This window comes from Anopheles moucheti, unplaced genomic scaffold (assembly GCF_943734755.1).
Source record: "Anopheles moucheti unplaced genomic scaffold, idAnoMoucSN_F20_07 scaffold_24_ctg1, whole genome shotgun sequence".
NCBI lineage: Eukaryota > Metazoa > Arthropoda > Insecta > Diptera > Culicidae > Anopheles > Anopheles moucheti.
The window spans coordinates 997,190-1,018,663 of NW_026453616.1; the positions used below are offsets into that span (position 1 = coordinate 997,190).

At 44.3% G+C, this 21,474-nt stretch overlaps 3 protein-coding genes across 3 annotated transcripts; 2 read left to right on the top strand and 1 right to left on the bottom strand.

Annotated features, from left to right (window-relative positions):
* Positions 1 to 710: 710 nt before the first annotated feature.
* Positions 711 to 3,025, top strand: LOC128309209 (uncharacterized). The gene is made up of 3 exons (XM_053045592.1): positions 711 to 1,632; positions 2,179 to 2,907; positions 3,015 to 3,025. The coding sequence occupies exons 1-3, from the start codon at positions 711 to 713 to the stop codon at positions 3,023 to 3,025; spliced, it is 1,662 nt and encodes a 553-aa protein (XP_052901552.1).
* A 1-nt stretch (position 3,026) lies between these two features.
* On the top strand, positions 3,027 to 4,178 carry LOC128309210 (uncharacterized protein K02A2.6-like). The gene has a single exon (XM_053045593.1). It carries the CDS (start codon positions 3,027 to 3,029, stop codon positions 4,176 to 4,178), a length of 1,152 nt encoding a protein of 383 aa, XP_052901553.1.
* Positions 4,179 to 11,269: 7,091 nt separating this feature from the next.
* On the bottom strand, positions 11,270 to 17,343 carry LOC128309212 (uncharacterized). Its single transcript, XM_053045594.1, has 3 exons — positions 16,362 to 17,343; positions 12,345 to 15,506; positions 11,270 to 11,379 (listed from the first exon to the last, which is right to left on the bottom strand). Exons 1-3 carry the CDS (start codon positions 17,341 to 17,343, stop codon positions 11,270 to 11,272), a joined length of 4,254 nt encoding a protein of 1,417 aa, XP_052901554.1.
* Between the last annotated feature and the right edge of the window lie 4,131 nt (positions 17,344 to 21,474).

A 21,474-nucleotide genomic window follows, 5' to 3' on the forward strand; every position in this document is an offset into this window, starting at 1 on the left:
AAAAAAAGAAAACAAAACAACACAAAATTTAAAAGACAAAAATATATATAGGCAAAATAAAAAAAATCGAAAATAATAAACAATAACAACTATCAAAAAAAAAAAAATTATATACATAACATATGGAATTTACAATAGAGACAAGAAACAAAGGATAAATTTATAAATCAACATACAAAACTACCACTTTCCAAGGAAACTAGACACGACTCGAAACAAAAACAACATAGAAATGAACACAAAGACATAACCTAAACAGACAAATAGAAAGACAGAAAACAAGAGAAATGGACACACAGTCCTCTCTTTCTAACAGAGCAGTACGCCTCTGATTGTGTTTTTGACAGCACAGGAGGATACAACCTGCCAACAAAGAAGAAGAAGAAGAAGATGTTGTCTGGGAACTGACAGCATCCGATGCGTAGCGGATATAGTCGTCTCTGTCGCTAGCTGTGGTTTAGCTCTCCCCCTGCTGGTACAATTACGTCCTGTGATGTGGTGGGAGAAGATTCGGTTCGTGATCGACAGGCTGCAAGGACGTGGATCTAGCGCGCGGCACAATCGCTGATCGTTGTATTCGTTTTAATATGTGTTTTTATGTACGGATTTTGTTAAGTGTTAATAAATAAGTTTTTACCCACAAAAAGACACAAAAGTGGCGACGAGTTTTTAGTGAAAACGTGCAACGAAAAGCAGTGAAACGCCGCAGAATGTCCAGCCCTGAAGAGACGCAAATCATCGAAGAGCAGCGCCGTCTCTCTCAAAATGGGGTCCTGAACGCCGGGTTCATCCACCTCCCGCCAACGGACGCTCCGTCGACGCTGCAACAAACGCTGCAGCTTTTGCAACAGCAATTGGCACAGCAACAGCAACTACTATCGCAGCTCGTGCAACAGCACCAACAGCAGTCGCAGCCACCGAACCCTGATCAGCAGCTTGTTCCGAAACCGAGCTATCCGGAGCTAATACTGGATGCCCTTGCGGGCAATATAAGTGAATTCCGTTACGATCCAGAAGCAGGACTGACCTTCGAATCGTGGTACGCACGGTACATTGACCTGTTCCAGGAGGATGCATCACGTTTAGACGACGCCGCCAAAGTTCGGCTCCTGGGACGCAAACTGGGAACCGCCGAACACGCCCGGTTTAGTAACTTCATTTTGCCTCGTGTACTGCGTGATTTCAGTTTTAGCGAAATGGTGGAAAAGCTAACTGTCCTCTTCGGCAAAATGGAATCCGTGTTAAGCAAGCGCTTCAAATGCTTTAATATTTCAAAAACGTGCACCGAGGACCTGCTAGCATTTACATGCCGTGTTAACAAAGCGTGCGTCGAAGCGGAATTTTCTTCGATGACGGAGGATGATTTCAAATGTCTCATCCTTGTATGTGGGTTGAAGGACGAAAGCGTACGGGACATACGAATGAAATTGCTAGCCGCCATCGAAGACAAGAAATACGCCCCCCTGGAGCAGCTTGCAGCGGAATGCCAACGGTTAGTGCGTGTGAAAGCTGATAGTGCCATGATCGCCACGGATACCAGTGAACGAGTGCATGCAATGCACGCCAGAAGCAGCCGCCAGTGGCACCGGAACAATAACGGCAACGAGCGCCATACCAAGTCAGCCCCCCGAAGTGAAGCCTCCAAACCACATACTCCGTGCTGGCTTTGTGTTGCCCTGCATTGGACCCGTGACTGCACTTATAAAACCAACAAGTGTCGAGATTATGGACGTATGGGTCATCGAGAGGGTTTCTGCAACTCGTCTCAGCGACGCAAAGGACGACCGCGGTTCGATCATCGTCGTGCAGTAGCATCTCGAGTAGTACGAGTCAACGTGTGTAGCATACAACAGAAGCGGAAATTTGTCAACATTTTTATCGAAGGAAAGCCGGCTTGACTGCAACTTGACACCGGGTCAGACATCACTGTTATCAGCCAGCGATAATGGAAGCAGCTGGGTAAGCCTCATCTAAACCCACCGAAGGTAAGAGCGAAAGCAGCTTCCGGCGAAGTTTTCGGCCTTGTAGGTGAGTTTGAAGCCAACGTGCGTATGCATAATATCACCAAGCAGACTACAATTCGCGTTTCAAAGGTGGATCTGTCATTATTCGGGGCAGACTCCATGCATCTTTTCGGCTTGGGGACGATCCCAATGGATAACTTTTGTAACCACATAGGAACAGCGGAAATATGTTCCTGGGAAGAGAAATTTTCAACGGTTTTTAGCGGAACGAGCCTGTGCACCAAGGTACAAATACATCTACAGCTGCGACAGGAAAGCAGACCAGTTTTTCGACCGAAACGTCCGGTCGCATACGCCATTGAAGATGCTGTCAACAACGAATTAGATCGACTTGAAAAGCTGGGGATCATTACTCCCTGCGACTATTCGGATTGGGCAGCACCAGTCGTAGTAGTGCGCAAAGCGAACGGCAAAATACGACTATGCGGAGACTATAGCACTGGACTCAACGCAGCATTACATCCACATGAGTATCCGCTCCCGTTACCGCAAGATATTTTTTCGAAACTAGACCGTTGCGTCACATTTACACAAATTGATCTGTCCGATGCATTTTTGCAGGTGGAAATAGAAGAAAAGAGCCGACCCCCGCTTACCATCAACACGCATCGAGGCCTTTACTATTATAATAGGCTACCTCCAGGCATCAAAGTAGCTCCTGGTTCTTTTCAACAGATCATGGATAAAATGCTCGCCGGTGTAAATGGAGTCTCCGCCTACATGGATGATGTGATTGTCGGCGGAAAGACGCAGGAAGAGCACGATGCCGCCCTAAAAGAAACCCTGCAGCGAATAAAGGACTATGGGTTTACCATCCGCAAAGAAAAGTGCTCATTCAACAAACCGGAAATTCGATACCTAGGGCATATCATCGACAGCCGAGGCCTACGACCCGACCCTGCCAAGATCGACGCCATCAAGAAGTTACCTTCTCCAACAGATGTCACAGGCGTTCGATCGTTCATCGGTGCTATAAACTTTTATGCGAAGTTCATTCCTAACATGCGTAAATTACGCTACCCGCTGGATAAGTTGCTGCTAACCGGAAGTGCGTTCCAGTGGACTACCGAATGCCAAAAAGTCTTCGAACAATTTAAAGACCTTTTATCCACGGAACTCTTACTCACCCATTACGACCCAAAGCGCGACATAGTTGTGTCCGCCGATGCATCTTCGGTTGGTTTAGGAGCAACACTATGCCACAAGTACCCGGACGGATCTATGAATGTGGTTCAGCACGCATCCAGAGCGCTCAGCAAAGCAGAATTTGGTTACAGCCAAATCGATAGGGAGGGACTAGCAATAGTTTTTGCTGTAACCAAATTTCACCGCATGATTTACGGTCGTCATTTCACGCTGCAGACTGACCACCGACCACTAGTCCGCATATTCGGCAGTAAGAAGGGTATTCCTACATACACAGCAAATCGGCTGCAAAGGTTTGCGCTAACCCTTCAGCTGTACGACATGGATATTGAGTACGTACCAACTGGCTCATTCGGAAATGCCGATGTATTATCTCGTCTGATACAACACCACGCGAAACCTGAAGCCGAATACGTGATCGCCTGGCGTAGAGTTCACATCGACTACGCTGGGCCATTTGAAGGGTTTTATTTTTTAGTCGTGGTTGACGCTTTTTCCAAGTGGTCGGTAGTCTATAAATCACCAGGTACAACCACTTCTGCCACCATCGCCATGTTGCGTAATATATTTGCTCGCTTCGGTATGCCGGAAACACTGGTTAGTGACAATGGTCCCCAATTTACAAGTAGCCTCTTTGCGGAATTCTGCAACAGTAACGGGATCGAGCACATTACCACAGCACCATTCCATCCGCAATCGAACGGACAGGCAGAGCGTTTCGTTGATACGTTGAAACGAGCACTGCGGAAGATCCAGAGTGATGAAACATCCCTTGATGAGGCGCTGGAGCTTTTCCTTATATCGTACCGATCGACTCCAAATGCTCAGTTGAGCCAGCAGAAAACTCCAGCAGAGGAAATGTTCGGTCGCCCCATCAGGACAGCATTGGAGCTGTTGCGGCCCCCTTCATCACACTCACTATCTTCTTCCTCATCAATTTTAGTTCGAAGCTTTCAGCCAGGCGAGCCAGTTTCAACAAAATCCTTCCACGGTAACTCGTGGAAGTAGATACCCGGAAAGATCGTTCGCAGCCGCGGACGAGTAATGTACGACGTGATTGCACAAGATGGACGTACACTCAGGCGCCATGTAAACCAAATTCGGCGACGTGTGGTTGACCGCGCATGTGAAAGACATCAGCTGCCGCTCGATTTGTTGTTAGAGGATTGGTCCTCGGGTTCCCCTCCAGAGCCAACCCAGCCGATTCCGGAAGCCAGCACAAGTGAACCAGCAGCACATCCACCATCATTCCCCGATCGTTCATCGCCAGCAGCGAGTGCCCGGAACGACATTCCGGTGGCAAAATCGGTACATCCTTATGTTAGTAGTAACCGTCATGATGGTAGCACCACCCAGAGCCTGATGGATTTGCCACGCAGGTCTTCTCGTGTGAGAAGACTCCCGCGTCGGCTCGGAGCCTATCAGCTCAATTAGCCGGGGGAGATGTTGCAGCCTGACGTTGCAGCCGCGACGCAGCTTATCCGCACGCTCGATGTTGTCTGGGAACTGACAGCATCCGATGCGTAGCGGATATAGTCGTCTTTGTCGCTAGCTGTGGTTTAGCTCTCTCCCTGCTGGTACAATTACGTCCTGTGATGTGGTGGGAGAAGATTCGGTTCGTGATCGACAGGCTGCAAGGACGTGGATCTAGCGCGCGGCACAATCGCTGATCGTTGTATTCGTTTTAATATGTGTTTTTATGTACGGATTTTGTTAAGTGTTAATAAATAAGTTTTTACCCACAAAAAGACACAAAATTGAGGAAAACAAAAATCAGACGTTTAAATTAACAACAGCTGTAGTGGAGATGAAAATGCTGCTAAAAAGTGTTTTACCAACAAATGTAACTCAACTGGCGTCCATTTCATCCACTAAACCAACATCAAATCAAAATAGCTATATAATTCAACGTCCAATGTTTCATGGTACAGAATTGACCTGCAAGGAACAGCTAGGTTCCCTAGAAATCAGTCTTTCTTTGCCGGAAAACTTTCGAATTATGGAGCATTGGCTGAAGGAGGAAATTAAAAGCAATAATCCAAAACAACGCACTCACGAAGCAATTGTTAAAATATTTTGCAGAACTTTTTTTGCTGAATGTAGTTGGGCTTGTGCTCCCAAAAGCGGTGTTACTGACGGGAACAAATCGGAACACGGTTCCGCTGTTTGTTGGATGATTACGCGAAGGTATGATCACCCAGGAGAGATTCTCGCGTAAATCTCAGCTAGAAGTGAAAGCGCTCAAATCGTTCGGGTCGAGCAAGTAGGCTTTTATCCTGGCAAGCAGAATCAGTTCCCCAGCAGACCTTTATCCAATTAGATTGCAAACACAGCGACTCGAATAAGCACCAATCACGGTTTAAGTTGCAAATACAAGTGATTTTATTTAACAAATTTTCCTGCTTTTATAGTAACAATGTGTCTTGAAAGTTTTTAAGTGCAAATGAGATGAAAGAATTAGAATGCGATAGAAACTTTGACCTCGTTATTTATCACTCTTGCCTTTTTACCTGAACGAGGTTTACATGAAATCAGGTATACCATTTTATTGCACCTCGCTAGTCCGAGTGCATCTCGATTCGTATTATTTGCATAGGATATTTTGGTTACCCGGGCATGGCGCGCTCGCTAAGCCCTATTTTCGCTTATTAGTTCAGGTGTTCCTGATTACCCTTATCCGGTACGCTATATGCTGACCTACGAATCCTCGGGTATTTTATGACATTACCCTAATGGCGGTTAATGTTTACATGTTTCTCATAAGGCGTGTTTGTTATGAAGTGTAGAACTTTAGTTTTAGCCGAGGCGGCGATCTGTAATTTGCTTAGGATTTTTCTATCCTTCATTACCTGTCCGTTGGGTGTGTTCCTTGTATGCTTTACTTGTAATGTTTCCTTATGTGTGTTATTCCATACCTTACGCCCACGCTTGGGCGTCGGACCTTATTGGTTTTTTATCTACGTTTTGTCTACGCGCTAGTCCTTTCCTGTTTTCTACGTTTCTTTACGTTTACCTTCTCCGATGCAGGTACGCTCGCTCGATTTACATTCGCGTTCGTAACAAGCGGATATAATTTGAAAGTAGGTTTAGTAAAGTACCCGAATGTAATTAAAGTGCTGAGGGCGGTAGGACAATTCGATGATGTGAAAGAATTCGACACTTATTTCAAATGCAAACTTTATAATGCGAAAAGTGCTTGTAAATCAAAAGGCATTAGAACAAGTGTTGTACATAAAGAACATAAGCGAAAGATAGTTAAGTTAGACAATTAATTTGTTTTTCGTTTAGATTTTAAGTTAGGTTGCTCATTCGTCGCTGTTAATAATAAGTTCCTTATATGTATGTAAGAAGGAGAAGAGGACGAAAGCGGGAGAGAAACAGAAAGCGGGAGAGGAGAGAAAAAGAAATGGGGAGGCGAATAGACATTAAGAGAGAATTGAAAAATGTAACCAGTAGCGATTTGAACGTGAATAAAGTAACAACCAAATTTCTAACTCTTACATTTGGGGGCTCAACCCGGGGATTATGTTCCGATCATCACTTTTAAGAAGTGAGTGATATTATAATGCTGAGTGCAATATTGTAATATCTGCGTACGATTCTATTATAGCTGAGTGCAATAATATAATAGTTGAGTGCAAAACTATTCGCTGAGTGCGAAACTATTCGCTGTGTGCGAAACCATAGGCTGAGTGCAAAACTATTCGCTGAGTGCGAATATAAAACGTGTGCGTGCGTGTGAAAATATAATGGCAGAAGAACGTATTCTGTCCATGGTAGAGGAGTTTACCCGTGCCGGTTTAGTGAAACGGTGTGCGGCTGAAGGACTATCAGCAACGGGTACGAAAGAGGACATGGCGCGTCTTCTGGTGGAAAATGAGCTTAAGCAGTCCCCGATCGATCAGTCTACAGCTATTCCTTTTCTGGACGCACTGCATGAGGAATCCGAGTTTGGAGTGGAACCGCTTCCCAAATTCGATGCAGCAGTCTCGTTTCCATACTCTTTTAGAGACGTGGAGGAAGGGATTGAAGCGTACAGCGCAGATGGCTCAAGGGACTTAAACGCATGGTTTGCGGATTTTGATGAAATTGCGAGCTTAGCGCGCTGGTCCGATGGGCACAAATTCATTATGTGCCGGAAGAAATTGACCGGTGTGGCCAAGAGTTTTCTCGCAACCTTGCGCGGTGTGGTGACTTATGCCGCGCTGAAGAGAGCCTTGCTGGACGAATTCGCGACTGCGGTGAGAGCTAGCGACGTGTTTCGACAATTGGCTTCGCGGAAAAAGAGAAAGGAGGAGTCGGCTCTTGAATTCATCTACTCGATGCAAAAACTTGCTCAGTCCATCGATATCGAGGAAGACAGCCTATGTGAATTCATCGTAGACGGGTTTTCAACCGATGAAACAACAAGAGCAATTCTGTATGAAGCCACTACAATAGCTCAGCTTAAACGAAAAATTGCGTTGCGAGAACGGGCGGATGCAAAAGCTGAAATCGATAAGAAAAAACGTTCCGGACTTGCACAAACATCGAAGCCGCAAGCAGAGGTCCCGAATACGCGGAAAACAAAATGTTACCTTTGTGGTCAACCAGGGCACGTGGCTACCGGTTGTACAGAGAAAACAAATGGTATAAAATGCTTCGGTTGTGGTGCGCTCGGACACAAAGCCAGTGAGTGTGAAAAGAAACGCCCAGCCGTCTCAAGTACAAACTTGGTGTCGAACAGCAACGAAACAACGGTAATTATTGGATTTGGCGATTGTGTTCTGCATGCTTTGTTTGACAGTGGCAACGGGTTCAACGGGTTCTGCGGCACACAAACAAAAGCCATGAGCCGATTTTCAGCAGATGTGTGTGTGAACGCAGAAATTTACACTAGCGTAGCGTTTTTCGTCGTGCCAGACGAAGCCATGGTTTATGACGCTTTACTAGGAAGAGAATCGCTGCAGTTTTTTGATGTCGAAGTGACAAAAGATGGTATAAAGACAGTTCGACGAGTTGCTGAGAGGGAAAGTGTGCCAGAGAGCAGTGTGTTGTTAGCTGAAGAGTTCCCGCCTGCCACCGATCTTGAAAATATGGTGCCGAGTTTGTTCGAAGACCAAGTGAAGCGGATGATCGAGAAGTGTAAGGCATCCGAAGAAAAACAACAAAGCGAATCGCCGATAGCAATGAAGATTACCACTAACGAGGGAGCAGTACCTTTTCGACAATCTCCGAGGCGTTTGTCTGCAGCCGAGAGCAGTATAGTGGAGCAACAAATCGAAAAGTGGTTGGAGCAAGGAGTTATCCAGAAATCAACGTCCGAGTTCGCGAGCAGAGTGGTGATCGTGAAGAAAAAGAACGGCAGTTATCGCTTGTGCGTCGATTATCGGAAGCTTAATACAATGGTTTTGAAAGACGGCTTTCCGATCCCAGTTATAGAAGAAGTGTTAGAAAAATTACAGCAAGCTAGGTTCTTTACGATAATGGATTTAAAAAATGGATTTTTCCATGTACCAATAGATGAGAATAGTAGGAAGTATATTGCGTTCGCTACAAAAACCGGGATATATGAGTTTAAGAAAGCACCATTTGGTTTTTGCAATTCGCCAGCGGTTTTTATACGTTTTATTAATCACGTGTTTCAATCTTTAATTAACGAAAACGTATTGGATCTTTACATGGACGATATTGTAATCCATGGCGTTACTCCGGAAGAATGTTTATCAAAAATGGAATTGGTTTGTGATAGAATTTCAGAATACAGTTTAAAAGTAAACTGGGAGAAATGTGAATTCTTGCAACGGTCGATTGTATTTTTAGGACATCGTGTTGAAAATGGTACGATATCACCAGGTGAAGAAAAAATAAGAGTAGTGAAGAATTTCAGCGTACCGAACAACGTAAAAGCCACACAAGCATTTTTAGGTTTAACAGGGTTCTTTCGAAAATTCATTAAAAATTATGCTATTATTGCTAGGCCATTAACGGACCTACTAAAGAAAGATGTGTGTTTTCGAATGGGATCAACGGAATTAGATGCTTTCCATAAGTTAAAGCAAATGCTAATAAGAGAACCGATTCTTAGATTATATGATCGTGAGGCAGAAACGCAAGTGCATACGGATGCATCTAAATATGGTTTTGGTGCAGTGTTGCTACAGAAATTTGAAGAGAAATTTTACCCCATCATGTTCTGGAGTAAAAAAACTACCCAAGGAGAAAATAATCAGCATAGTTACATCTTGGAAGCTAAAGCTATTTTTCTTGCTGTGAAAAAGTAGCGTCACTATCTGTTGGGAATAAGGTTTAAAATAATTACTGATTGCATAGCTTTCAAACAAACAATCAAAAAAGAAGATATGCCTAGAGAAGTTACACAATGGGTAATATTTCTGCAGGATTTTGATTACGACGTGGAACATAGATCAGGTGAAAGATTGCGTCATGTAGATTGTTTGAGTAGATACCCAGAGCAAAATGTGATGATAGTTTCCGAGGTTACGGCTCGCATAAAAAATCAGCAGTTGAATGATGAGATGCTTAAAGCTATCATCGAAGTATTAAAAGAAAAACCATACGGTTCCTATAAGATGAAAGGTAATATACTTTACAATACGGTTGAAGGAAATGACTTGTTGGTTATTCCTAAGAGTATGGAAAAACAGATTATTCTTGATGCGCATAATGTGGGTCATTTCGCTAGTGCAAAGACCATGCACAGTATAATCCAACAATATTTTATACCACACTTAGAGCACAAGGTCAAACAAGTTATAAACAGTTGCGTGAAATGCATTATGCATAATAAAAAGCTAGGTAAAAAAGAGGGGCTCTTGAATCCCATTGACAAAGGATGTGTTCCTTTGCAAACCATCCACTTGGATCATATTGGACCGATGAATGCTACGGCTAAACAATACAAGTATATATTAACGGTTATTGATGGCTTTTCAAAATTCGTTTGGCTGTATGCTACCAAATCTACAGGTGCGGAAGAAGTTATATTAAAACTACAAAGTTGGTCTGAAATATTTGGAGATCCTCAGAGGATTGTAACTGATCGTGGTACGGCTTTTACTTCAAATTATTTTGCAGATTATGTGAAAAATAGGCAAATCGAACATGTTGTAAACAGTACCGGTGTTCCAAGAGGAAACGGGCAAGCCGAAAGGGTTAACCGAGCAGTGTTGTCCACCTTAGCGAAACTGAGTTCCGAAGAACCATCTCGTTGGTATAAATCGATAGGATTAGTTCAACGCGCGCTAAACTCTCATTGGCTTGCTACTATCCAGCGAACTCCATTCAATGCCCTGTTTGGTGCTTCGATGCGTAATTGCGATATTGATCAACTACAGAAACTAATTGAAGTAGAAATGTACGAAACCTTTGAAAAGGAAAGATCAGAAATGAGACAAGAAGTAAAAAATGCGATTGAGAAAGCTCAGCTAACGCATAAAAGAAATTTTGATAAAACACGAAAACCAACTATCGGATATAAAGTAGGCGACCTGGTAGCCATTAAAAGGACTCAGTTTGTTGCTGGGCGAAAACTAGCAAACGAATATTTGGGACCATATGAAGTATTGAGCGTTAAGCGAAACGATCGCTATAAGGTACAAAAAGCGGCAAACTGCGAAGACCCAAATATTACTACTACTAGCGTAGATTTCATGAAATTATGGTCGTATGCGACGACAAATGAAGATTTGGAATTAACTGACGAAGAATTAGAATGAACTAATAATCGTCCCTTGAGGGCAAGGGAGAGTCAGGAAAAGCCGAGTGTAAGAAGGAGAAGAGGACGAAAGCGGGAGAGAAACAGAAAGCGGGAGAGGAGAGAAAAAGAAATGGCGAGGCGAATATACATTAAGAGAGAATTGAAAAATGTAACCAGTAGCGATTTGAACGTGAATAAAGTAACAACCAAATTTCTAACTCTTACATGTACTACTGTGTCCGAAAAATAAAGTGACTTTCCGTTTTTTTTCTAAATGGTATTTTTATTAGGCCAAATTAAGGTCATTCCATTCGAAGTAATCCCCTTCCGATGCAATGCATCTCTTCCCCCTCTTCTGCCACTCCTCGAAGCAGGTGGAAAACGCGGATGCAGGGATGGCCTATAGTTCCGCCGTCGCTGCGGCTTCTATCTCCTCGATAGTGTGAAAACGGTGTCCCCGAAGCGGCCGTTTTAGCTTGTTGAACAGCCAGAAGTCGGCTGGTGCCAAATCTGGTGAATACGGCGGTTGCGGAACGATATGAGGGCCAGTTGTTGTGAAAAACTCCCTCAAAATGATGGCCATATGGGAGGGCGCATTATCATGGTGCAACAACCAGCTGTAGTTTTTCCACAAATCCGGCCGTTTTCCGCCGGCCGGAAATCCCAACACTTTCCGAAAGGTCTCGTATCGTCAACTGACGATTGTTGACCACCAAATCCTTGATTTGGACGACGTAGGGGTCGTCGGTCGAGGTGGATGGACTCCCCGGACGGTCCCCGTCTTCGACCTTCTCACGGCCATTCTTGAAATCACTGTACCTGTTGAGGCGCCTGGTTGCCTCTGGATTGGGAGTGCACTTTAACAAACACACCAGGAATTCCTCTTGCTTGCTTTATTTTAAAGTGCAATGTGTGCCGGTTCTAGTCGAACTGAACTTTCGGAGGATTTTCGTTCTCCTTTTATACCATCCAGGATCGAAACATCTCGAAACCGAACCTTCCAGAAAGAGCATCCTGTTCGATCTTGCATGCAATAATCGTTCTCCTTTTCACTTGTGCTCTCTTTTCACCTTTGCTCCCTTTTCGCCCTTGCTCCTTTTTCGCCTTTGCTCCTTTTTCGCCTTTGCTCCTTTCGTTCGTGTGCGTCGTTATAGTGCGATTTGCAGCCCACACACACACTCAAGCGAACTATCTACGTGTTGGTAGCGAACATGCTCCCCCGGGCTGGGAAGAATCCGTTGAAGCACTGCAATCCTGTTTGCGGTTGTCTTCGATTGGTAGGATGGAGATTCGGGAAACTGCTCGACGATAAATCGTTCTTCCGATTTTTACGTCCACTGCTCGCACCAGATTGTCAGATCCCGGGTAGGTGTTGATGATTCTGCCCATTTTCCAAGTCTGCGATGGTAGATCTCTTTCTTCAACCAGTACAATCATTCCAGGGCGGATGTTAGGATGTGTCCGTTGATTCTTACTGCGCGGTTGCAGGCTCTGCAAATAGTCTTTCCTCCATTGGTTCCAGAATTTCTCTCGTAGTTGCTGCAGGTATTGCCACCGAGATAATCGATTCATCGGTATATTATCGTAGCTTGGCTCCGGTGTAGCAATCAGAGGACGACCCACCAGAAAGTGACCTGGAGTGATGACTTCAGGATCGGAGGGATCAGAGGATATTGCGAAAAGCGGTCGAGAATTTAGGATCGCCTCAATCTGGGTTAGCACCGTCGCATACTCTTCGAAGGTTAGTTTCGAGTCCTTTAGCGTTCGCTTGAGATGATACTTGGTGCTCTTGACAGCGGCCTCCCACAGACCTCCAAAATTTGGTGCTTCGGGTGGGATGAAATGCCACAAGATTTCCTTTGGCTGGCAGTATTCCTCGATTTGCTCGACGGTTTCTCGTTTCCGAAATAATTGGTACAGCTCATGTAGCTCCGAGTTAGCTCCCTTGAAGTTGCATCCATTGTCCGAAAAAATCTCCTTGCTCAATCCTCGTCGACTGGTGAATCGGTGAAACGCCGCAAGAAAGGCTTCGCTTGACAAGTCCGAAACCAATTCTAGATGTATCGCTTTCGTTGCCATGCACACGAACACGGCAATGTATGCCTTCACCAGGCGAGGTTTATACCGACCCTCCTTAACTTGAACCGGACCAGCGTAGTCAACTCCAGTCTTCTCGAACGGATGTGCTTGAGTAACTCGGCATGAAGGCAGATTTCCCATTAATTGACTGGAACTTCGTGGCTTGGACCGGAAGCAACGAACACAGGATCTGGTTATTTTTCGAACTGACGATCTTCCGTCAATCAGCCAAAATTTCAAACGAAGGGCTGCCAACAACCCGGATGGTCCAATGTGTAGAAGTTCTTGGTGATACGCTTGGATGATGAGGTCCGTAATTAGATGCCGTGGAAGTAGAATTTGATGTTTACTGGACAATGAGAGGTTGGAATTCTGAAGTCTTCCTCCGACACGCAAAATGCCGTTGACGATTATCGGGTGCAGGGCGTAAATCTTTTTACATGGCTCGTTGTTTTCCACTCGTTGAATTTCATCAGTTAGTGTTTCGCGTTGGATAACCTGTACGATGAGTTCCAGAGCGCTTCGAAGTTCAGGAATAATAGGACAATGGCTGGTGATACGTTTTGAAACGTCCTTCTCTCGGCAGTTGTGGATGAACCGTTGAACCAGGGCAATCACTCGTTGGAGTTTACGAAATGAACTGTACTTCGAAAATACAGGTAGCTTGTTTTGGTTCATAACAAGCGTTGCAATAATGGGTGTCACTCTTAATTCTGGAACACCTTCATCAGGTAGCTCTTCTGGAATCTCTACGTCATAATCGACGCACTGAAGGAACTTGGGACCTGACCACCAGAGATCATTTGTAAGCAATGCCTCCGGCAACATACCTCGGGATACAATGTCTGCAGGGTTCTCCTTCGTCGAGATGTACCTCCATTGTACTTCCAGCGATTCGGTGAGTTGACGGATTTTTTCGATGCGATTCCGTACAAAAACTTGCAGGGATGCAAGTGGTTTCTTAATCCAAGCGAGGACTATCTGGCTGTCTAACCAGAGAACGACGTTACTGATGTTGAAGTCAAACGTTCCTAAGACCTTTGAAATCATCTTCGCTAGAAGATAAGCTCCTAGCAGCTCCATGCGTGGGATGGTGACTTGCTTCACAGGAGCAACCTTGGATTTGCTGCACATCAAACGAAGACTTGCAGTCCCATCGGGAAGAATACAACGAAGATACAACGCTGCTCCGTAGGCCAATTTAGATGCATCCGAGAATCCGTGAATTTCAACAGCGATGTAACTCGGCATCACGACGCACCTGGGAATTCTGATGCGGCTTACGTTTTGAAGGGAAGTCCGAAATTGTAGCCACTCCTGCAGCAGGTCTCCTTCCAGGTAGGTGTCCCACGGGATTCCCGCTAGCCAAATCTTTTGCATTATGAGTTTGGCGATGATGATGACTGGCGAAAGCAGGCCGATCGGGTCGAACAGTTTGCTTATCTCGGACAGGACGGATCGTTTTGTTAACAAATTCGGCTTGTCGGTGAGATGATTGGTGACGAATGCAAATTCATCTCGCTGTGGACTCCAAGTCAATCCCAGCGTTTTTAGTACTCCTTCGCAGCTGTCGCTCAGACTTACTAGCTTTTCTCGTTCAGGTTCAGGAATGTGTTGCAGCAGCTCAGGTGAATTAGAGCTCCATTTGTGGACAGGGAACCCAGCTGATTTCAGGATGCCAAGGAGCTGGCTCTGACACTCGAGGGCCTCTGGTACGGTGCTTGCTCCAGACAGGATATCATCGACGTAACAGTCTTCACGGATGATTTTAGCAGCCCTTGGGAAAGAGATGGCTTCATCGTTGCTCAACTGAAGCAGGCATCTGGTTGCAAGGAATGGGGCGCATGCTGTTCCATATGTGACCGTTTTCAACTCAAGAACACGAAGAGGAAGTGCTGCGTCAGCACGCCAAAAGATGCGTTGGAAGCACGAATGAGCAGGAATGACCTTAATCTGTCGATACATCTTAGATATATCAGCTGTGAATACGATGAAGTGCTTCCGGAATCGAACGAGGATGACAAAGATGTCGTTCTGTACTGTTGCTCCCACCATGAGGGCTTGGTTAAGAGCTACGTCGGATGCAGAAGACTTTGCCGACGCATCGAAGACTACACGAAGCTTTGTACTGGAGCTAGATGGCCGTAGAACCGCATGGTGAGGCATGTAGAAGCAGGGTTTGTTCGGTTCATCGAATTCTTCTCTGATTTCTTGACAGTGGCCGAGAGTTTCGTAGTCGTCAATAAACTTAGTATACTGGAGCTTCAGGGAAGAATCCTTTTTCATTCGTCGTTCAAGTGAAACGAAGCGACGTAGGGCCAGCTCTCTGTTGTCTTTCAGTTGGGGTGGAAACTCGCGGAAGGGCAGGGCGACAACGTATCTTCCGTCCTTATCTCGATGGTGAGTTTCAATAAAACTCTTTTCGCATGCCTCATGTTCCGTGGGTTCGTCGGCATCTTCGATTTCTTCAATCTCCCAAAATCTCTTCATGGTCTCGGGAAGTGAGGCAGTGGTGGCGATGCAGCATTGCTCTTCGTTTTTCTGTTCCTCGATATCTCCTGCAACAACCCATCCGAAGTACGTCTCTTGAAGGTCGGGCAGATCTTCTCGCAGTTGCATCCTTCCCGATTTAAGTAGGCGAAGGAAGTGGGATACGCCTAACAGCATATCAATTTGGCCAGGCATATAAAACTCGGGGTCTGCTAGAAACAATCCAGTTGGTAGAGGCCATTTTGAAACATCCATTTGAGTTGAAGGTATGATTCCTGTCACCTTAGGAATCACCAGGCATTCGACGGTTATAGCGAAGTTGGTACATCTGGATTCCACTTCAACGATGATTTTTTCTCTGGCACAAGTTTTTACAGCACCTACTCCGGTGATGGGAATAAACGTAGGGACTCTTCGTAGCTGTAGTTGATCAGCAATCTGCTTCGAAATGAAGCTCGCCTGGGAACCTGAGTCCAGAAGAACACGGCAGGGTACCTTCCCGTTGTCTATATTCCTGAGGTTTACCAGAGCGGTCATCAGCATTGCTGTCTTCTGTTTTAATGGTCTATTGGGAACGGCAGTGTTTGCTGACGGATGAACAAATGTTGTAGTTTGTTCGGACCAGACTGCTGGAATCGTGTTCGCTTGCATGGAAGATCTATCCGGGGCCTGCTTTATATCATCATGAAGAAGCGTATGGTGCTTTCGATGGCATTTCGAGCAACCCTTGGTTGATGGGCATTCGATCAAACGATGGCCGAATCGCAGACAATTGTAGCACAGGTTTAATTCCTTAACCTTGGCTAAGCGTTGTGTTAGTTGCATCTGATTTAATGCTGGGCACTCAAAATGACGATGTTTTTCAGAGCATACCAGACATTGCTGTGATGTCGAAGCAGATGATACTGCGTGTGCCTTCTGACTTTGGAGCTTCCCAATCGTCGGTTTAAGGTTTCCTTCCTTTACAGCAGCTTGGGTTCGATTCTGGAACCTTTCCAGAACTTGACATTCGCTCTGCAAAAATGTCATAATCTGGTCGAAATTTGGTAATTTCCCATGCTCTTGAGTCCGTTCCCATAGCTGCAGAGTCTGGTCATCGAGCCGTGCAGTGATGATTTTTGTCAGCAGCAGACCGGACATCACATCGACTTGGATGCCTTGGTACTGTAGACCTCCAACGTGCCGATTGACTGTTTTCACAAGCTCCATCAGATCCTTGTGGTTTCTCTTTAGAATAGCTTTCAGTTCCAACAGGCCAGCTAGATGAGTGTCGACGATGACACGAGGGTTCTCGAACCTTTCCTTCAGCTGTTTCCAGGTCAGCTGGAAATTGTTGTCTTGGATCATCTTCGCCGTTATCCATCCAGAAGCATCACCGACGAGAGCTTTATCCAAATGATGAAGCTTCATGGCATCGGATACGTTGCTGCGAATGACAATGTCATCAAACATCGTCTGGAACTTCGGCCAGTTTTCAACCTTTCCATCGAAGCTGGGAATCGGAGCTCGCAATGGCTGCTGCTGTATCATGACCGGGGTTTGCATCGTGCTAGTTGCCGGAGCATTGGTTTGCGGCTGCGTTCCGGATAGCTGCTCTAGTCTCTCCATTGCCTCGGTGTGAAGCGCATCGAATGTTATGAGCGCTTCATCCTGTTCGTCTAGCTTCGATGCCGGGCATGCTTGCATTATCTCTCGATGCAAAGTTGTGTACTCTTGGTAGTGCACCTCGAGTTTTTTCGCGAAGACCTTCAGCAATGTTGAAGTCACCGTTGTTGGGTCATCTTTGGCTTCCTTCAGACTGCGATTGATGAGCGTGACTCTCCGTTTGATTTGGCCACGCTGGTGGATCAGCAACTTGCAGCTAGTGTCTTCTTCCTTCTTTTCTGGCGTATGGTCGACTCCCATTTTGTTTCGATACGGGCACAAACTACTTATACACTCACACTCACACTTCGCGCTGTTGAAGCCACGCGAACGCTTTTTATTCTATACTCACGATTCACGTTGTTGAAGCCACGCGAACGCTTTTCACACTATATCCACGCAAAGGATGGAAATATCCCGATGGATGGAAGGTTTGTTCGACCGATGGTTGGCCGACAATAAATCCAACTCTGGTGTCCTTGCGGGCTGCTTGGATGTCACCAGTGGTACCGATCAGCGCACTAATCGGCAGGCGCTACTTCACTTGGTCGCCTTGTGGACCGGGAGTGAAGGTTTGCTTCTGCTGGTTACTTGGTTTAACCAGAGAAGGCTTAAGGTACCGAACGGTTCGGTAGGGAGGGTTTGCTTCCGCTAATCGCCACGTTGACTAGGGAAGGCTTTAATTACCGGGGACTGTAGGCCGGTATCCGGTTCGAAGGACCAAAATGTTGAGGCGCCTGGTTGCCTCTGGATTGGGAGTGCACTTTAACAAACACACCAGGAATTCCTCTTGCTTGCTTTATTTTAAAGTGCAATGTGTGCCGGTTCTAGTCGAACTGAACTTTCGGAGGATTTTCGTTCTCCTTTTATACCATCCAGGATCGAAACATCTCGAAACCGAACCTTCCAGAAAGAGCATCCTGTTCGATCTTGCATGCAATAATCGTTCTCCTTTTCACTTGTGCTCTCTTTTCACCTTTGCTTCCTTTTCGCCCTTGCTCCTTTTTCGCCTTTGCTCCTTTTTCGCCTTTGCTCCTTTCGTTCGTGTGCGTCGTTATAGTGCGATTTGCAGCCCACACACACACTCAAGCGAACTATCTACGTGTTGGTAGCGAACAGTACCCTTTGTACACATTTTTCTTCGACATAGAATCTTCCCAAAAGGCTTTTTATAGCATCCGCAATGTTTCCGCAGCGTTTATTTCATTGCGCAAACAAAATTTGATACAGGTGCGCTGTTCCACAAACTTAACAACTTGGTCAATATGGACAAAAACACATGGCGCAGCTCCGAAAACAAATTTTCACTACTAGCCGGGTTGATGTTGTGACTTGAAACTTGGCAAATCTGTCAAAAACATTCAAATTGACAAACGAAAAATAAAAACAAGAGGCTTCTTTAGGTGTGCGAAATTTGACATCTAGTGTCACCTTACTTTTCGGACACAGTAGTATAATCTACCAGTTAAGTAGTTAGAGAGAGAACGTTACACGAATTTCCAATGCATGATTTGAACTGAATTGAATTTTTTCAAATATTAGTAGCACAATTTACTCGCCTAACTTATTGATTATTTAACCTAAATCATACAACACGTAGCTAAATGCAAGGCATTTCCTCCTTATATTTTGCCTTATCCCGGGCATACTCCGTTACATAAATTTTCTAATGTATCCAATAACATACTTTATGCATAATTAAATTATATTACACTGGGACATTGGGTTGAAAGGTGTGAAGCAGGGGAGAAAGCATAATTGATTTGGGTTGAGGAGACCGTTGCACGGGAAGCTGCGAAAGAGGACGGCTGGGAAGAAAACCGGGTACTAATTTACATTTAATATTAGTTGAAGGCAGTTCTACTCTTCTAGTACAAACATTTATCTCTACTTTAAAAATGTATAATTCTGTAGAAGAAATATTGAAAGTTTCCACACCCGCAGTATCTAGAAAGGAAACATCAAACACCTTTTCCCATGAGGTTACTTCCAAACCTACAATGGTATATGATAGCGGCATACATTTTGTTGCTTTTATATACCTAATTATTTTGTTATTTTGTGTAAGGAACCAACTATCCTGAAACTGTGGCCTCAGCAGAAAATCAGCCGCCACTTGAAAACGGCCTTTCTTTTTTAATTTTGGATAAGTTGTTGCATTACGGTGAATAGCTTTACAAATTACGCTATGTTCAGTTAGCCTGCCAACAACCTGTTCCACAACTTTTGTCCCCGATCGAACACATGGTTTTATGAACCGCATGTTGTTTTCAAATGCATATGCTGAAAATGAGTCAAGCGGTCCCAATCGCTCAACATCTTCAGCAACGTGTTGGAGGTTATGTATGTTGCTTGATACATATGACAAGCCATAATACTTGCTAAAATCTTTAACAAATTTATCAAGCATTCTCTTTGCTAGTGGCCAAAGGAGTTTCTATTCCACGGTACTGAAAATGGTAATACCGTAAAAATATAGCAGGTAATGACCATAAGCTTCGCTCTGCATAAAATCTTTATACACCACAATGCTTATATAATGATGAAAGGTTCTGAATTCCGTAGCCTTCCACAAAGACTTTTCATTGAGGTGTCGCATTCGGCGCGGTATTTCCGAAGGGAGTCGTGTGTTGATCATGAAAGCAGATACCACTTATTTCTGCCGAGGAAACATATGGATGAAATATTTTTTATCGAACTTATTGTCAGTCACACGAGAACTCAAGAATTTTTTTACTGGAGCCTTCGTCTATCAAATGCAGGCGATCACAACTAGGGACATCCTTCACCATATTGAAAGACCTTATGTTTTCCAAGGGTGACCATCATGTGTGGTGCTCTGTATACACTCTGTTTCTAAACTCCTCATCCGTACGGGGCGAAGCATTCACTTCATCAAAAACTACAGTCCTACCTCTTCCTGCCCGTACGGATTTGCCAACAGTTGTACAATGTAAGCACCCATGAATCCCATTGAAGTAAACCGTTGCTGTAATAAAATTAAGTAGAAAAACGAGTGAGTTAACATATTAGCCTAAGAAATTCAGTTCAAAGCAATGCTGACAAAATACCTTTTAAATATGCACGCATCGGTGCATTTGCAATAAAGACGCGCATATTAAATGGCACTACTTTATCCCCGAGCTTCAAACCATTTTCCTGGAGGTCGTTTATTTCCATCACCAGTGGTTGAAGGAATTCTTCTAAACTGCCCGGTTTCGACGATCCACCAAAAACACCAACTACAAAAACCGGAAGATTGCTCAACTCTACCACTCTTATTTGAATTGGTAAAACTAGCTAATCGGCCCGGTTACAGGGCCAGAATTTTGTTATGTACGCAAACTCAAAGATGTTTTAAAAAGAGGTTTTCTTCTCAATTGGAGGAAGTTGTTAATTTTACTTTATTTAGTTTTATAAACTATCAAATTTCTCACCTCGGGCCCCTTTGGCTCTCATAAAAAACTATTTGGCAAAGCATATTCCAAGTCACATAGCGCTTTTGTTGTCGTTTTAGGTTTTAACAGACCTTGAACCTTGATGACTTTGTTCTTCTCTTAGTCTGATATAGCCATTCCTCTGATCTGTACATCTTGCGTCGTGTTTTAGATATTTGATCTTTGTGGTTGATAAGTCCCGAACCTTGGTCATTTATCACGAATGAAATGTATCGTAAAAATATACGACACGTCGTGTTTGCGTGCAGCTCCCATCTGGATCATATGCAACATATCATTTTAACATGAGTATTCTAAATTACACTAAAGCACTTCTTAATATTTTTGCGTCAGATCCCCAGTTGCTTGCTATGCATTTATGATTTTCGTAGGCATCGCACATAATTTCGTCGAAAGTCGACGTCTTTCACAATTAGATAAAAGCAACTGATTGGATATATCTCAGGTTAAGTAGCCATCCACATTCAGGTACTACAGATTTCCCAAGTTTTTTTTCTATCTTTTTCCTCACAGGCAGTATATTTGAGTCATGTCTTTCCAGTAACAGACACATACATGTTTAAATTTCATATGGTGCCATTTAATCAGATGTAGCCAGTCTTCTTTAGGCAGGACCGGTACAAAATTACAACCGAACCAATCCCTCGTCCCCAGGAACAACTATCCAGGTTGCGGGTAAATAAAGTTAAAAAAAAAGCCTAGAATTTGCTGGGCAATATCTCTTGATGTTGCGCTTGTGTCAGGGGTTATTGAAATACAGACGATTTGAAAAAAATATTGACCCTTCTAAAAATCTTCTCGGTTACCTGGTTTGATAAAAATTTCTCTATTTAAACTGAGAAGTAAACAACATAGCATAACAACAGCAATTACTCCTGAAACACTCTCGCATTTCCGTTAGTGAAAAATAAAACATGAAAAATTGCAGCGAATC

What these genes read in the sequence shown, in the direction of transcription:
- LOC128309212 (XM_053045594.1), bottom strand. Translation starts at nt 17,343, where the DNA reads ATGGGAGTCGACCATACGCCAGAAAAGAAGGAAGAAGACACTAGCTGC. An exon ending in GACGATTGGGAAGCTCCAAA is followed by an intron (nt 15,507 to 16,361) that starts GTCAGAAGGCAC and finishes GGGTTGTTGCAG; the next exon opens with GAGATATCGAGGAACAGAAA. An exon ending in GCAGAGCCTGCAACCGCGCA is followed by an intron (nt 11,380 to 12,344) that starts GTAAGAATCAAC and finishes CGTATTCACCAG; the next exon opens with ATTTGGCACCAGCCGACTTC.
- LOC128309209 (XM_053045592.1), top strand. Translation starts at nt 711, where the DNA reads ATGTCCAGCCCTGAAGAGACGCAAATCATCGAAGAGCAGCGCCGTCTC. An exon ending in TACCAAGTCAGCCCCCCGAA is followed by an intron (nt 1,633 to 2,178) that starts GTGAAGCCTCCA and finishes GTAACCACATAG; the next exon opens with GAACAGCGGAAATATGTTCC.
- LOC128309210 (XM_053045593.1), top strand. Translation starts at nt 3,027, where the DNA reads ATGCGTAAATTACGCTACCCGCTGGATAAGTTGCTGCTAACCGGAAGT.